This window comes from Camelus ferus, chromosome 14 (assembly GCF_009834535.1).
Source record: "Camelus ferus isolate YT-003-E chromosome 14, BCGSAC_Cfer_1.0, whole genome shotgun sequence".
In the NCBI taxonomy this organism is placed as follows: Eukaryota; Metazoa; Chordata; class Mammalia; order Artiodactyla; family Camelidae; genus Camelus; species Camelus ferus.
In genome coordinates, this window is record NC_045709.1 from 3,945,982 (window position 1) to 3,962,876 (window position 16,895).

The 16,895-nt window shown below is 37.9% G+C and overlaps 1 protein-coding gene across 3 annotated transcripts in view; it reads right to left on the reverse strand.

Moving 5' to 3' along the window:
• VWA8 (von Willebrand factor A domain containing 8) overlaps positions 1–16,895 on the reverse strand; it is a 294,919-nt gene that overhangs the window by 163,802 nt on the left and 114,222 nt on the right. For all 3 annotated transcript variants that reach the window (XM_032496061.1, XM_032496060.1, XM_032496059.1), the window contains exon 20: positions 12,481–12,552. In XM_032496061.1, the coding sequence (XP_032351952.1) occupies positions 12,481–12,552 (72 nt within the window). The remainder of the gene's footprint in view (positions 1–12,480; positions 12,553–16,895) is intronic.

The window sequence follows — 16,895 nt, forward strand, 5'->3', positions numbered from 1 at the left end:
CATGTTTACTTCAAAGTGCCTGCTTCCCGTATCTGCTCCTTCCTCTCCCCTTCACTGCCACTGCTCAAGGGCAGCCCCTCATTGTGCTCCGATTCCTAGAAAGGGTCCTATTTGGTCTCTCGCCTCCGGACTTATGACAGGCCAGGCCACAATTTGTTTAGTTATTTTTCTAAAACAGAGAACTCATCAGGTCATTTCCGGCTTCATTTTAAAACCTCTGATGATTCCTTCGAGGAAATGCTAAAAGCATAACCGAGGAAGGAATTTCTGTAAATATCCTGAGCAAAATGAAACACTTAGTGATCTGCTCCGTCCAGTCAGAATTCCCCCCTAGAACAGAAAACCCTCAGGATTATTTGAACAGAATAAAAACATAAATAGTATCTTATTTTTCCATTGGAAAAGCTACACATACTCATTTTTCTCAATGAGAAATTTAGAAGACAAAGCACCACCCAATGCAGAACTGCCAAAAGAAATCTGCTTCTGTTTTCATTTTGTTCCTGTACGTATTTATATTTACTTATTAGTCAGTATTCTGTATATACCATTTGTATCCTTTAATAAAAATGAGCACAAAAGAAATAGGGTTTACATCATAACTGAATCTCACTGAAGGTGATAGCGAGGAGAAGAAACCTATGGGATGAGAGATTGTCTCATGAGGATGGTGCTTCTTCCGTCCCATTGTGTTCTATGTGACAAGGTCCTGGAAAGAAGGACCTTCACAGAGGTAGGAGTCCCTGTAAGTACAGTTAGGAGGAGGAGGGACTATGTTAAGCCCCACAGACACGGAGGACAGGAGGTGAACACGCTCCCAGTTTCTGTGAGAGAAAGGATGAGACACAACTTCGAGAACTGGGAAGGATGCTAGGACTCTTGTGACTTCCTCAGGCTCATTATTTCAGTTCCCCTGTTTCCTCAGAGAGATCAGCAGTAAAATCCTTCAAAGAAAGAGGACTTCTGGGCTTATCTTCCTGGACCAGAAGAAGATACAGGATTGGGAAACTCTATCCATCTCTTGTCAAGGTGGAAAAGGAGCAAGGAACAGAGTTGGAGAAAAGGGTTACAGAGAGACGGAGAGAGCAGGGAAGAGAGAACGGGTCTATGAGTGGGACTTGGGCGAAGAGTAATTGTCCTGGTATGGAAATGCTGAAGGATCCCGCCACAGCAGATCAACTTGGAAGGATGCCCTCTGTAAATCTCACCCAAACGCGTTCCTAAGTAGCCAGCTGTCTCCAGGACCTTTGTGCCACTGCATCTTTGCTCAGGTTGCTTCTCCTGACTGGTTTAGCCCACCCTCCTCCAGCTCTCTGTTCTCCTCCACTCACCCCTTAGTGTTCTGATGAAATGTCCCCGCTTCTCTGAAGCTTTGCCTGACTCTCTCATTGTATTCACTCCTTCAACTCTGAGCACCAGAATGGCTCTCTCCTTTGCACTCCTGAACCACTGTCTTCTACAGCCCTCAGCACACCAGACTGCAGTAACTGGCAGGTGTCGCACTCCTCCAGGCCAGGATTGGCTCTCCCCTGTGCTCTCATATCATCTGCAGGTGATAACTATTAAAATTTGAAGAAAGAAGGGAAGAAAAGGAAGGGGAAGTCATATGATTCGTTCTAGCTAAAGGAGGAAGAAACCTCTTCCAGGAACCTTCTGCTCCCTTTGTGCCAACAAAGAGAAGGAAACTAACGTTTCTGGAGCCCTCCGCTGTCTGCATCCACGCCCTTTCAGGGCTTCATCACTCCAGTTCCCATGCCAGCCTTGTCAATGGGAGGTAACTCCTGTTATCGAGAGAAGCAAACTTCAGTTCTAAGCACTTAAGAGCCCTGCACATAGCGGGAATTTGAAAGCAAATCCATTCTGACTTAAAAGATTGGGCTGTTTTCTATTTCTCCATATTGCAAAACAGAATGTCAGGAGGGAGCCTCCCTGAAATGAGAGTTTATATGAGTTATACGAGTTTATGTGAGTTTACATGAGGGTTTATATCCTGTCATGGAGTCAAAGATCAGTCACTCCAAGACTATCAAATAGCCCAGCACACGGGTCCAGGAACTCCCTGCATGGCATCCATGGTTCCAGAGGGAGAATAGGAGAACAGAGAGGAAGTCAAGCTGGATCTTTTCTTCTGCAATAATTTTTTGAATGGACTTCCAAGGAAGTGTTTGTCACTGCCAGTGTTTAGCTTTCCCTCGTGCTCTCTGAACCGTCTTAACTTTGGGTCTTCCTTCCAGTTTTCCCTAATTCTTCAGTAACTTTCATAGAGTTAGATCAGTTTGTATAATATTTAAACATTTTTTCCATAGGGTTCTAATTTCCTTTTCTAGAAAAGCTAGTATATATAAATGTCATTAACAAATACCAACTGCAGTCAAAAATAACAAAATTTAAAAAAATCCTAATTATTACAGTAAAATCAGGAGAAATAAATTGCACTTTTTTTAACCTTAAAATTTCCATCAAATGTTGAACTTTCTAATTCTTTGTCTAAAATGCCTGAAAATAAACTCACTATACTAGCAGTTGGGAGACCTGGACAATAATCCCGCCTTAATCTCTCTCAGGTGGAAGTTTCTATCATCATCTTTATTTATTTGAATAAAGAGGGCCTAGACAAGCTGATCTCTGCCTTATTCTAATATTCTTTAGAGCAACAACAAAATCAGAGATTACTGCTATATGAATCACTGGAAATTTCTTATTTTCCAAATTCTCTCAGTGAACATGCATTATTTATGTAATCAGAAAAAAATTTAAATGAATAGTAAACAGTGTTAAACATTTGCAGTAAGTGGGTTTCCTGTAACAGAGCCAACAAACAGGACCCAGAAGTCAGACAACTTATCATTCAATTGTACTACGAGTTTGTGGGACTCTAAAACACACTTATAAAGCTTCCTGTCAAAGCCATAACCTCCTTTGCAAACAGGAATAATAAAATCCACATCCTTGCAATTTCCCTTTGAAATAATCTGTTGCTATAAATGGCAAAGATACACTCTTTGGTAGTTTGGTCATTAGGTATGACCAAAGCAACCGTCACAAATACTGTGGGGAAAAAAAAAACCAATGTTGTCTACAAAAACAACATACAGATTAAGAACAAAGACAAGAAAAATATTCACTAAGAAATAGTAGATGAACAAACTAAATGTTAAAGAGAATGTGTAACATGACAAAGACTTTCCATGTCGTAATTCAGGCAACTTTATAGCAAGAGGTTTGAGAAGGGACACAAAATAATATAATGTAAATTAAAGATGAGTGTAATTATATTTGATGAAACCAAGTATTTCATAGCCTTGGGACTCCCAGGCTGCTAGAGATACCAGAAGCACAGAACACTTAGTTATCAAATTCCCTGCTGCCATCACCAGCTGGGGACACAGGCAGGAAAATTTCTGGACAAACTGTTCAGTCCCTTTACAAATATTAGATAATTATTCTGCCACTGCAACATGGTGTTATTTCTGAACTTGCAGAGTAGTAATCTGCCAGGGCTCAGTTCAAATCATTAATTAACAAAATTCACACAGTCTTTAATTTTGGCAATAAAATATTCACAGTATCTCAATATTAAATAATTCAGCAAACATTTACTAAGCCTCTACCAGGAGAAAACAAAGCCCATGATCACAATAAGCCTATAATTAATAGATGGAATGAGATACAAAGGATTATATAGAATTGTGGAGTAACAATGTGTACAGAGTCCTCCTTAGTTAGTATTAAATGTATGTTTACTGATTTTCATAGTGTATTAAAAATTTCAAAATTAAATGCAATGAAAATTCAGAAAAAGAAGCCTGGGAAGAAACTCAGAAAGAAATTTCTAGTCTGGAAGAAATAAATACGTTTTGATTTCATTGTGTAAGTTAATCCAGAAGTTAAATTGGCATGATGAAATTTACTGTAGAAAAGATTTCCTCATTGGAAGTTCATCAGTATTGGCGTAATTCTGAATAAAATGCTTATACTCATGGAAATGGGTCAATATTGCTAAGGATAAAGAGAATAGAAGAATGTATCTTCCCACTTTCAAAGGGACTCGGGAGGCACTTCAACTAAATGCAATAATCATGCTTTGCTTGGATGCTGACTAAAACAAAACAATTGTCAAATGACACTGTGGAAATGACTGAAGAAAACAGAAAAGAAGGTAACAGCCTATTAAGAGGTTATAATTAATTTGTTAGGTGTAATAATGGAATTGTGGTTATATTAGAGATAAAAACCAGATATTATATGAGAAGTGCATTATGTAAAAGAATGGTATATTAAAGGATGACATAGATAATATGTCCAATACAGATAAAACAAGGCAAACAAAATGCTGATAATTGTCGAAGCTAAGTTATGGGTACAAAGAAATTCATTATGTACTCTACTTTTTGAAGGATATATTTAAAATTTTTTCATAATAGAAAAATTTTAAATGTCATGTACTCTGTAGGTAAAACATAGTTCCTGGATTATTATAAGCACTCAACATAAATTAGCTATTATATATTACCATTGTTGTTGTGTTATTATTATTACTGGTCTAAGAATTAGTGTAGTATGGTGGAAAAAAGCCTGAACTTTAGAGGGCTGAGTCCTAACTCTGCTATTAACTAACTACATAATCTTGAGGAAATATTTTAACCTTTTGAGTTTTAGTCTGCTTATTTGTAAAATGTGGCCAATAAAAATATTTATCCCAAAGGCTTGCCATAGAACTAAATGAAGTAATTTTAAAAAGTATATTGGAAATTATAAAACATACAATTAGTACCATTTTTAATCCTTGCTCATAAGAAACTTGTCATTCAATTATAGATGAAATTTTTTTAAAAAATCGTAACAACTTTAAAAGAAAAATGAATTAAATAGTGATAAAATACGATAAAAGTTCAGAGGAAAACAAGATTATTTATTTCTATTTTGGGGAGACTATAAGACAGGCTTCATAGAGGGAAAAAAAAATCTGAGCTTTTGAAAACTGGCAGGATTTTCAGGGGTAAAGGTGAGGGGAAGAAGCATCATATGAAGCAAACAATATGAGGAGTGGCTAGGGGAGCCCAGGGGCTTGGTGTACTCAAGGAGGGTGAGAAATTCTGATATGGAAGAAGTAGAACCATAAAGGGAGTTTGGAGCCAGCCAGTTTTGAGTGTTTCCCTATGAAAGAGATTTTATTTGCTAGGCAAGGGGGAATCACGTTGAACTTTTAGTAGGAAAATAAAATTAAAGAGATGCTTTCTAAGATTTACTTCACTGCTGATAGGTCAGAAAGTGCTGTGGAATTGGAAAGAATATCTAAAGAATCAGGACTGTAGAAACATGAAGCACGTGAGAGTCAGGGACAGAGAAGGCATCCTATATGACAATCAGCCAGAGCTACTTTTTATTTGAGAAGGAAGACATAATATATCAGAATTTTAGTAGAGGCAAAAAATAAGAACCGTGGAATACAAGGAGAGCTTAAGTAATAAAAATTCATCAAAGTACTATTACTTGGTAAAATGATACAAAGGATTGGCTTAAAAATGGAAAACAAAAACAAAAACAAAAAACAAGTTTGACAAATCCAGCAAATTATTGGACTATATTCCTGTATCAGTAATTATGAATTATTCATTGTGCCTCCTTAAATATAAGTTAAATTTTGGTAACTTGCTTTGCAATTTGTCTAACATCAGAAACTAGGAGACATCACTATATACAGATGGTTACTCTTATTTCTTAAAACAAAATATTATGTATTTTTAAAATAATTCTTACATAAGGGGGTAACTGAGCATTTTAGAACACCACATTACTAAAATATTTTTTCCTTTAAGTGTCTGATAAAATGTAGCTGCCTCTCAAAACTTAAGTATTCTTATTCAAAAACAGAAGTTTATTCAAAAGAAGTTTTTAAACAACAAAAAAATTGTGTGCCTAAAGGCTGAATCTATAAGCCAAAATATTCACAATAAATATTTTGTATATCAAATAGAATATAGCTCCACAAAAGAAAATAAGATACAGGGAGAAAGGAAGCTTATTCTTGAGGAGAGCTGGGACAGAAAAAAGCATCACTAGCTTGAAAATAGCCATTTCTCTTTTCTCACTGTCAGTAAAGATGAAGTAAATAGTAAGTCATGCTATATGATTTTTTTTTAAAGCCAGCATAAAATGCCTAATGGCATGAAAGGTACATGCCATGTTATAATCGCAGTAAGCAGAAGATAACACATGTAGCGGCATCCTAAAGTGGTTCTACAGAGTGCAGCACTGTATACTAAGGGGTCATCAGACATGCATAATTTCAGGGCACCCTGTCCCTTTTGGCTGACAGGCAGCAATTCTGTTTCATTTACTGGAAAGTCGATGCGTAATGCCATAAAATCCCACATAGAAAATGAAAAAGATGAAAAAAAATCCCTTTTATTTCAGTAAAAAAAGATGTGGCCGACTTTATTTTGCTACGATAAGCAATGTTTGTAGACCTGTTTTTAGCTTCTCAGTAGTTATGAACTCTTGTCTAATTACCATAGATTCTTAGGAAAGATAGTACTATATGGAAAGAAAAGATGGGATCTGGCTTAATAAAGATGATAAACCTTGAGATACCTCAAAATCAACACTTATTCCCTTTAATTTCCTCATTGTCAAAGTTGCTCATCACAGAGTAATCTTTGAAAGCATCTCTACGTTTACAACTTCAGCTATAGTAAAGTTTCTCTCATGGACTTCAGCAGCCAGTTTCTAGTTTTGCAAACAGAAGGCTGGGTAGACTGTATCTATCCATAGAGGGTGTGTATTAATAGCATTCATTACAGTTTATTGTATAATTATACCAACCCACTGTTGGCTTTTTTGCCGATATTTAACCCCACAGCTTCAATTCTAATTACCTTGTTTTTGGGTTTTTTTTTTGAGTAGTCATCATGTAATGTTTTAGAACGATAAAGAGTAAAACAGGAGCCTGATCAACTGCCACAAATGGTTTACTTAGTTTCAAATTAAATCATGTCATTAAAATGGGCATTTTCCCAGATGGTTGTCACTGCATTTGAATGAAAACACTGGTGACACTACCCATGAGAGCTGAGCACTGGTAACACCGGTGACGCTACCTGTGAGAGTTGAGCATTGGTAGTCCTTAACCTACCAGCTGTAGTTTCCCTTGCCTGTCTTTTTCTTTTTCCATTGTTCCGTTTCACAAGATGGAAATAAGGGTGAAGGTGAGAAGGTGCATAAGATATAAAGAGAGGTACTGAAATACCACTGATAAATGAAGCAGGGAGTTTTCAAAGGTATTGATGAAGGACCTGAGTTACTATGACTGCAAAGGTACACATTCCCAAAAAAGAAATATGTTAGATGACCAGGACTCAGAGGGAAGCACAAGGAAAGAGAACACCTAACTCCATCCAGTCCTTAGAAAAGCACATCCCCGTGGGGCACTTGCTGTGCACTTGACAACAGATATGACTCGGGGCTTTATTCTGTCTTGCACACACCAAATGGAAGCAGTCAAGAGTAACTGTCAGGGACCTAGAACACATTATGCTAAGGGAAATAAGCCAGACAAAGACAAATATTGCATGATATCACTTGAATGTGGAACTTAAAAAGAAAAAAACAAGTGAAACTCATAAAGACAGAACAGAAAGGGATTGCGAGGGTCTTGGTGGTGGGGGAAAAAGGGAAAGGTTGGTATCACTTACAAGATGAGTAAGGTCCGAGGATCTAATGGATAACATGGTGACTATAGTTGATTTCAACACTGTATGGTATACCTGGAATTTGCTAAGACCGTAGAACTGAAATGTTCTCACCAAAAAGAGAGAAGAAAAGGTAAATATGTGGGGTGATGGATGTATTATTTAACTTGATGGGGGGATCATTTCACAATGTATATGTATATAATATCATCACGTTATACCCTTTAAATATGTTACAATTTTTTTGTCAATTATGCCTCAATAAAGCTGGGGAAAAAATAAAAGTCTAACCATAGAATCTTGCTCATATTTTAACATAGATGGTAGCTTTTGAAAATAAGTTGGAAAGGAAATGAAATTGGCTATAGTACTCCAAAAGTTCTATTTTGATTTTAACCAGCCACCTTAAGTCCAATTTTTACTTACTGACCTGGTAAATGGAAGCATGTAAAAAGTTGTATCTCATTTAATTAGCTAAATACTAATTAGCACTTAATTATTATTAGAAAAAATTAAATAATTAGTATTTCGCTGCTCTGTCCCAGCAATAATGCTGCCAGTCTCTGATCCCAGCAGTGTATAATCACATCTAGTTGAACGGACCACTCAAGTATTTTCTCTCTTACGTGACACTCCCTAGATTCTATCTCATTCATTTGTTTCCTTTACCAAACAGTTGCAAATTTGCAGAATAAGAAATTCAGTCAGAAATTCTGTCTTAGAATGTCCTGAAAATAATCCAAAAAAACCCATAATTTTAAATTCATACTACTCCTAAATCATTTTGGCTACTCGAAATTTATTCGAGGTACTCCTCTAAAATCCAGTAATCCATTCAGCAAGTATTTGTTGAATGTCTGTCGTATGCAAGGCATCAGGGACGAGGCAAGAATAACTAAGACTCTTGTCAAGCGACTCTTTCTTTTCAGTAGAGAGAAGTCAGGTGGATGCATAAGCCTAATAGAAGTCAAAAAAAATCTCTAAATGACCTGCTGTAAGAGTTCAGAGAATGGGGCCAAACCTTCAGGCTAAAGTGTTTGGGAAGACTTTATTAAAGAAGCATATTATAGAATATTACAGCCAGAGGGACCTCAGAAAATACCCATTCCAATCCTATCATTTTACAGACAAGAAAATGAAAGAAAAGAAAAATAAAGCCCTTTAAGGAGGAAGAGCATCTACCCAATATCACATACAGAGTAGAAAAATCTGGACATTCAGAAAGTACACCTCTGAGTTGGGGGGGAGTATGGTATAGCTCAGTGGCAGAGCGCCTGCTTAGCAAGCACGAGGTCCTGGGTTCAATCCCCAGTACCTCCATTAAATAAGTCAGTCAGTCAGTAACTAAATAAATAAATAAACAAACCTAATTATTCTCCGTCCCCCACCAAGAAAAAAAAAAAGAAAGAAAGAAAAAGAAGGTATGTCTCTGGATGCCCAGCCCTCTGCTTTTCCATAATCCCACATCACCACTCTGAGATTGCAAGGATTTCAACAGGCAAAGACGAGGGAGAGAGAGAAGAGAGCATGTTGGTGGAGACTGAAGGCTGAACTACAACAGGACAGAAAATTGAGGGGAGAAAGGAGACATTAGGCTGCAAGCAGAGTGCAGTCAGACAACGGAGGACGTTTTCACTAAATGATTGAACGGATACCTGTAGCAGAATTAACTTATAAAATCTCAAAGTTCCTTCAACATTGGTATTATTATATGCCACTGATGGTCTTAAGAGGTTTACAATGAAAGAACAGAACAGCCTTCCGACATGAAAAAGGCTAGCTAAACGTAGCAAATTTGTAATGACTACAATCTCCAGTTTTTTGGTTCGTTTGTTTTTTGGGGGGAGGGAGGTAATTAGGTTTTTATTTATTTATTTTTAGTGGAAGTACTGGGGATTGAACCCAGGACCTTGTGCATGCTAGGCACACACTCTACCCCTGAGCTATACCCTATCCTCTCCAATCTCCATTTTTCTATTTTTCTCTTTCTCCAAAGTGGAGGGTGACCGACTAGGGGTAAAATAAGGTAAGACACTGTGATCTGCTGATGACAGATGGGGTTTGTGACAGCATGGACTGATGGACGTCTGTGATATCCCTGCCTCCTGCCTCGCTCCTTCTGAGCATCTTTTGCACCCTCGACTCAGTGCTTCCTTAGCCAACTCTAGGCAGCCTGGAAATGAGTGGGATCTCTCAGCCTCACCAGCTGCTGGTGTCCTCCCATGCACCTGTAGAGAGGCAGCTGTTCTTCACTGCACCCAATATCTAGCCCTTTGCCCTCGTGTCTTTTTCTCGTCTTTGGGACTAGAAATAGGCTAGAGGTAGCATACTAGATTTCACACCCACATTTGTACAGCACTCTAGAGTAATTACAAAGCAATTTCATAGCCTCTTTTTAATTTATGGTAAAGCAGAAGCAAGCCTCTGTTCCACCTCAGCCCTCACCCTGTATAGCTCTCTTCAACCCCTCAGAGGTTAGAATATTCTCCCCTTCTCTCTGATTACTGGCTAGGTTCTAACTTCAACCTTTCAACCTAGACAACTCTAGTGAGTCCCTGACTCTATTATCAAACTGAGCTGTAAACCCTGCCTTTACCAGGAAGCTCCTACTGCATCCCACCCACGAAACCCCAAGGGCACCAGTCTCTCAGTATCATCCAGGGTATTTCAAAGCTGTTTGAACATCATAGCTTGACCTCTAGGAACTTCTTTTTGAAAGCCTGCTCCTCAGCAAAATTCTTTCTCAAGCCCCAGCTCTGTAGGTTCTTGTTCTACTCTCTTCACCATGTTGATCTGCTGCTGTTGAGAGGCCAAGAGAATCTGTGTCTAAGGCCATTCAGGCAACAGCAGAAGACCTGAAAAGGACGCGCTGATTACACTAGGGTTTAACTACTTATAAAGAGTTTGTGAAGTGCTCTCGATATAGAGCTACTGTTTCTCAAAGTGAGATGAATCATCATTTTTCAGAGGCAGATGAGAACCTGACCTCCTGGGCTTCTATATCAAGAACTGAATGTTGGACTGTTAACTGATCTCCATCCTCCCACTCTGGTACACAGACTCATCAGGAAAAATGATTTTTCAGGAAATAAAAGTAGGTAGGGCATTCCAAATAGCTGGAAAAACAAACATGAATAAGTTATTGCTTTCCTTTTACTTCTTGTTTAGCAAAAAGTGAAACAAAAGAATGATAAAGTCCTTTGTAACAACACAGTGACACACAGATTTAATTTTAACAGAGCACCTACTATGAGCCAGGCACTGTGTGAAGTGCTTTCTGTGCATTATCTCATGTGATCCTTACATCAGCCCAAGAGAGTATATACTGTTTCTATTCCTGGATTAGGTATCAGGAATCTGAGCCTTAGTAAGATTAGCAATTTGCCCGAAGTCATAGCCATCTGTAGAAGAGTTGCTAGTGGACCTCTACCCAGCTAACCTCCAAGCCTGTGTACTCAACCAGTAAACCACTCAATTGGCCCATTTTTATTTTTCAAAAAATCAAAATTTTGTAAGCTTGAAGGACTAAATACAGAATATGTACTGTTTCGGTGGGGAGGGTGTAGCTCAAGTGGTAGAGCACATGTTCAGCATGTAAGAAGTTCAGGGTTCAATCCCCAGTAACTCCTCTAAAAGTAAATAAACTTGATTACCTACCCCCCTGACAAAATAAAATAATTAAATAATATAATAATAAATAAATAAAATATGTTTTAAAAAAGAATATATACTGTTTCTATAAGTTAAAGAAAAGAAAAGAAAAAGAACAAACTTCTTCTGAAAGCTTGTTATCCTTAATTTAAGACTAATTAAAAAAGCCAGAGGTGCTGTTCATTGTGAGTCTGATAATTCCATTAAGGAAAATTATCAGAAGCCTCTAGACATAAAATGTCCATCTATTCCCTCCATAAACACATATTAAATATCTACCATGTAGTAGGCACTGAGCCAGGAACCGAGGATAGAGAGATGAGCAAGAGAACCATGGCCCCTGCCCTTGAGGAGCATACAAACAAGTTGGGAAGAGTCTTTCTGCATGTAAACACAGTAACATATGATGAGTGTGATGAATGGGAGGTGGAAGGAAGTCACGCAGAAGCAGGGGAAACCTAACTCAACTAGGGGCAAGGAAGGACCTCCCTCAGGGTGTGGGAAGGGGACTGGGAGTGTAGAGAGAAGAGCACGTGCCAAGGGCCAGAGTGGAGATAAGAAACTGAAGGAAGTTCAGGATGGCTCGAACTAACACCAAATGCAAGAAAGGAGGGAGCCAAGGCTTAGGACTGGAAAGGCTGGAAAGGCTGCAGGACACCATAAGTCAACCTGAAGACTATACCTAAGGGCAATGGGGAGCCAATTTAAGCAGAAAAAGAGACAGTCAGATTCTAGTTTCACAAGTATCAATCTGGTTGCAGAGTAGAGTAGATCCCAGTGGGAGTAAGCTGGGGAGCAATTATATCCGGGAACTCTGGCTGTAATCCAAGTGACAGGTGATGGATGATGAGCCAGGCTGGGGTGACAGTCATGGGAAAGAAGAGTAGATACTTACAAGGTAAAATGGACAGGAATTGATGGAGGACTGAATGGGGGTGGGGGTGATTTAAGCTCTGAGGTAATTCTAAAGTTTAGAAGGTAGAAGACCCACTCTCATTGTTTAATTCAACCAGTCATTTAGTTGGGAAAAAAAAAGAATAATTTTTGAAAACTTATTCCAACAAGGAAAAGAAACTCACTGCTTTTAAACTGTTACTATCATTTTTTCATTAGTACCTGAGTTCTGGCCATAACTCACCTGGTTACCAACCAATAATAGGTGTTCTCCAAGAAGAAAGTCTTTAAGCATATCTTCCATCACTATCATGTGCTGGAGGAAAAATGACTAGAGGTTAATTATTTTTGCATAATCAAGGTAAAACAAGAAAGTTAACTATAAAGATATCTTCATGGAAAGTAAAATGTCTATTATAATAGACAATATTCAATTTCATTATTTAAAAAAAGTAAAATCAATGCTTTGGTTATAAATAAGTTATATAACAAACTAGGTCACTAATGTTGAAAACCTGAAATAGTCCATCTGAGCAAGACTCAGCCACTGATCAATATGTATTTCAAAAAGTTTTTATAATTGAATTCAAATGCTTTCCAGCTATTGCACTATGTAGAGATGGCTTATAATTTAATATAATATTTAAATTACACTTGCTAATGTAAATACACAAAGGCTGTCTAAAATAACTAGAGATATCTATGGAATATTTTACACTGACTTCTTAACATTACCTTCAAAGTATATATATATATATCTTTAGAATTAAAAATACATTATTCACTTTCTATATTTTAAAATTCAAATCATGACAAAATAGAATAAAAGAACAAGATTAAAATTGTTCACAATAGCCACAGAGGAAATTACATTGCTCTTTTGCATCCTGGAAAAATAGGACAATCTTAAGTAGGTCACCAAGGCTCATCCGGGGGTTGAGAGGGAACTGTATCGCAGAACGATTAATACCCCTATTACTTTCTCTTGGTTTCTGCATCAAAACAAGAATGGTCTCATAAGCACTAAAGTTACTAAAGTTCTCTATTTATAAAAAAGGCAAATTAACCTTTTGCATCTTATATGTGCTGTAGGTACTTTTCTAGTTTGTCACTCTTTTTTCTTTTTTTAACTTGGTTTGTAATTTTTTTTTTGACACATAGAATATTTTCCTTTTACTTGTCACGTTAAGCAGTACTTTCTTTCAGAGTTTCTTTCTTAGAAAAACTGAGTATGTTTTTTCCTTCCTTCAAGAATAGATGACTATTCCTTAATGTTTGCCTTGGTAGTTTTTATTTTTTAAAAATGCTTTCAGATAAACCACGGAACTAGAGTTTTAACAAGGCTTGAAGTAGGGTTGAGCTATTTTGTTCATTCTGGATTACTCTGAAGAATAAAAAGAGACATTATTAATAATTATGCTGGGACAACAAAGACAAACAGGGACTATTTTAAGCAAACCAAGGTACATGGTTACCCTAATTAAAAGGGAGCCATAGAACATTCTTTTAATCTATGTTCTAGTGATAATGTAGTCTGCAGACCTCTTCCATCTAAATAAGATGAAAAATTGGTGCCAATGTCCAGACAACATTAGGTTCTTCCAGACAACATTAAGTTCTTCCAGAAATACTAATATGCGTGAAAGATAGGTAGGAAAGTTCGAATGAGCACCTAGAGAGAAGGTTAAAAAGCAATGTAAGTGCTGAAGAATAACCAAACTATACTTGTAGTCTTCTCTACTTTTTCTCATGTCCTCCTACTTCATGCCCTCAGTACAACTAACTAGATTATTCAAATCAACAAACATTAGCTAATGCTAAGGTCACTGCCTACAGAACTCTTTCCTTAACCTCTTGGCCAGTGGGTACCATAGACAATTTCTTAAAAGTCTCCTCTTCCAGTCGTCTGTCTCTCCTGATTCCCTCCCACCTCTCCAATAATTTCTCTCTGTGGTCTTTTGGGTTGTACCATCTTCTTTTTGCAGCAATTCCTTAAATATTGATTTTCTAGCTTCTTCTGTTTTCTCTCACTACCTTTCTTTCTTGCTTTCCTGAGGGTGGAAAGGGGTTACAGTATAGGGCAGAGCAGGTTATGCCTACTGACACTGGGGCACCCAGCTGACAGGCGAGGGTGGGTTATGTGCAGAGTTGGGGACCCACACACCAGTGCTTGATGTGCTACTTCTGACCCTGCTCTGCCTAAATCCTCTCATCCATTCCATAGCTTCAACCACCAACTTTACACTCATTCTCAACAGCAAGTCTTTTCTCCTTGACTCTTGTCCCAGATTTCTGAGCAACTATTGAATTATCCTTGGCTACTTCCCAGTCTCCTTGAACTCAGCACATCCAAAACCTGGCTCATTACTTTCTCTTCAACTTTATCCTGTATTTCTTATTCCAATGAATAGCATCACTCTTGACCACCTGACCCTACCATCATCATCATCTCCTGCCCATCTCAATTGGCCCTTATCAAAAGCCAGTAACAACAAGTTTAAGCTATTCAGCCACCTAAAAGTCAACTGTATCTTTCCCTTCTTTGGTATGGCCCCAGCTTTCATCTAGGTTATCATCATCTCTGGCCTAGATTTTTACCAGCCAATGTGGTGTCTCTATCTTCAGTCTCTCCTTGAGTCAATGTGTTCTCCATGTTACTGACAGTCACTTACTTCTCTGTCCACAATCATGTCACTTTTGTTTTTCTCTTCCAAATTCTTTAAATGACTCCCAGTACCTTCGGAACAATGGTCACTCCTCACCTTTTTGATTTAGTCTTAGCCTTACTCTCCATCACTCTGCTACCATGTGTTCCAGTCACAGGCACGATGTAGAAGAATTTTCTCTTTACTCTTCTGTTTACTTTTCCAGCAGACACGGAGTGAGGAAAAATCTCTGACTTTCATCTAACACAAAGTTTCATTGACTCTAAATAGCCCTGCAGTATGTCCTCTCCACTCTGTCCCCACTATCACTGCCTTTGTTCAGATCCTTCATAACGCTTATATTGCAAGAGCCTCCTAACTATTGTCTCTCTGCCTTGGTTCCAACTGAAAGGCAACATTAAAGAACGAATGCAAAGTTAGCAAAAGTGGAAACGTGCTTAAAATCTTTCAATGGCTTCTTCACTTCTTCTGAATAGGTTCCAAATTCCTTAATTAGCAAGGCCCAGATAATCTGACCTTTTCTTAACTTATCAGTCGCATCTCTTGTCACTCTTCCATATTTGCAACCTCAGCTCTGGCCGTGACAATTAATTAGACATAGCTCCCTAAATGAGCTCCCTAAATGAGGTTACACACTCATGTAGCCAAGTCTCTGTAAATGCTAGTGTTTTTGCCCGAGACTCTCCCTCAGCTTTGCCTAGTAAACTCATTTCCATGATCATTCCAACCTTGGACCATCACCTCATCAATGTTACATAGTAATCTGTGCGTACTTCCATCACCCTGTGTAATAACCACATGTACTTGCTTGCTTTTTCCCCTTGACAGATCCAGGCAACTTGGGTCCTGGAACTGTGTGCGTGTGTGTGTATTTTAATCTGTGTATCCTAATACCTTACAACAAGGCATGACACATGGTAGATGTTTAAAAATTTTTTTCAGATCTATCTCATTAGGCTTAAGAGGCTATTGATCTCTCTTTTCCTCAAAATTCTCCTCCTTACTACTGCAAATGTAATATTCCTTAATGACAGATGTAATGAAATAATTTTCCTGATTATGAACATTCAAAATCTTTTTCCTTCTTTCATTAATCCACTCAACACATATTTACTCAATAGTTAGTATGGGGCAGGCACTGTGTTACTTGCTAGAGATACAAAATTAAAATTTAAAAACAATCCAAGTCTTTATCATAGTGGTGTGGAAAACATGTTTTAAAAATCAATTACAACACAGTGTGGCAAGGGGGACCGCAGGGCATAGAACAAGATGGTACAGAAGCACATAAATACTCAAGTGGCACTGAAGACTTGTTTCAAAGGTGAAGTACAACATGAAAGGAAATAGTAATATATGCAACAAAGGTAAATTTAATCAAGCCACTGTTCCTAGAATCGGAACAGCTAAAATTTTTCATTAATGGTTAATTCATAGTGCTTTATGAAGAGAAGGTACGTTTGGAGACAGGCGACAGAAAATCCCCCAGGGCCACTCTGTAAAGTTCATAGCAGCCCTGCGGTCCTCAATGTCTATGTCACAAACACCATGGCAACAGACACAGTGTTAAAGGGCACAGTGGCCCTCCCTGCTAACTGAATTTCCTACATTCTTATATGCTGGAAAATCCAACTTTAGCAGTTTTTTGAATTGTCACTTATGACAGTTTCCTGATTCTTTTTTCTCTGTTCCTTTCCACTACATAAACAGAACGTGACACCATAAATGCTTGGAAATATTATATTTTCCTTATAATCATGTTTTTGTCTTTGGCAAGCAAGATGCTTTACTCCTGGTGTCTTGTAAGTAATCTTATTTTCTGTTCATTTGTCCACTGCTTGTATAAGAGCATTAATGCTCTGGAAGAAAAATAATCCTGACGTTGGTTAATGGCCCACAGAATGAAGAATAAAAAGCAAATCTAGTTTATGCCTTTTGCAAGGTCATAGATAATAATTAATGTTGGAAGAGATTTCAAAAACATTTAATCAAG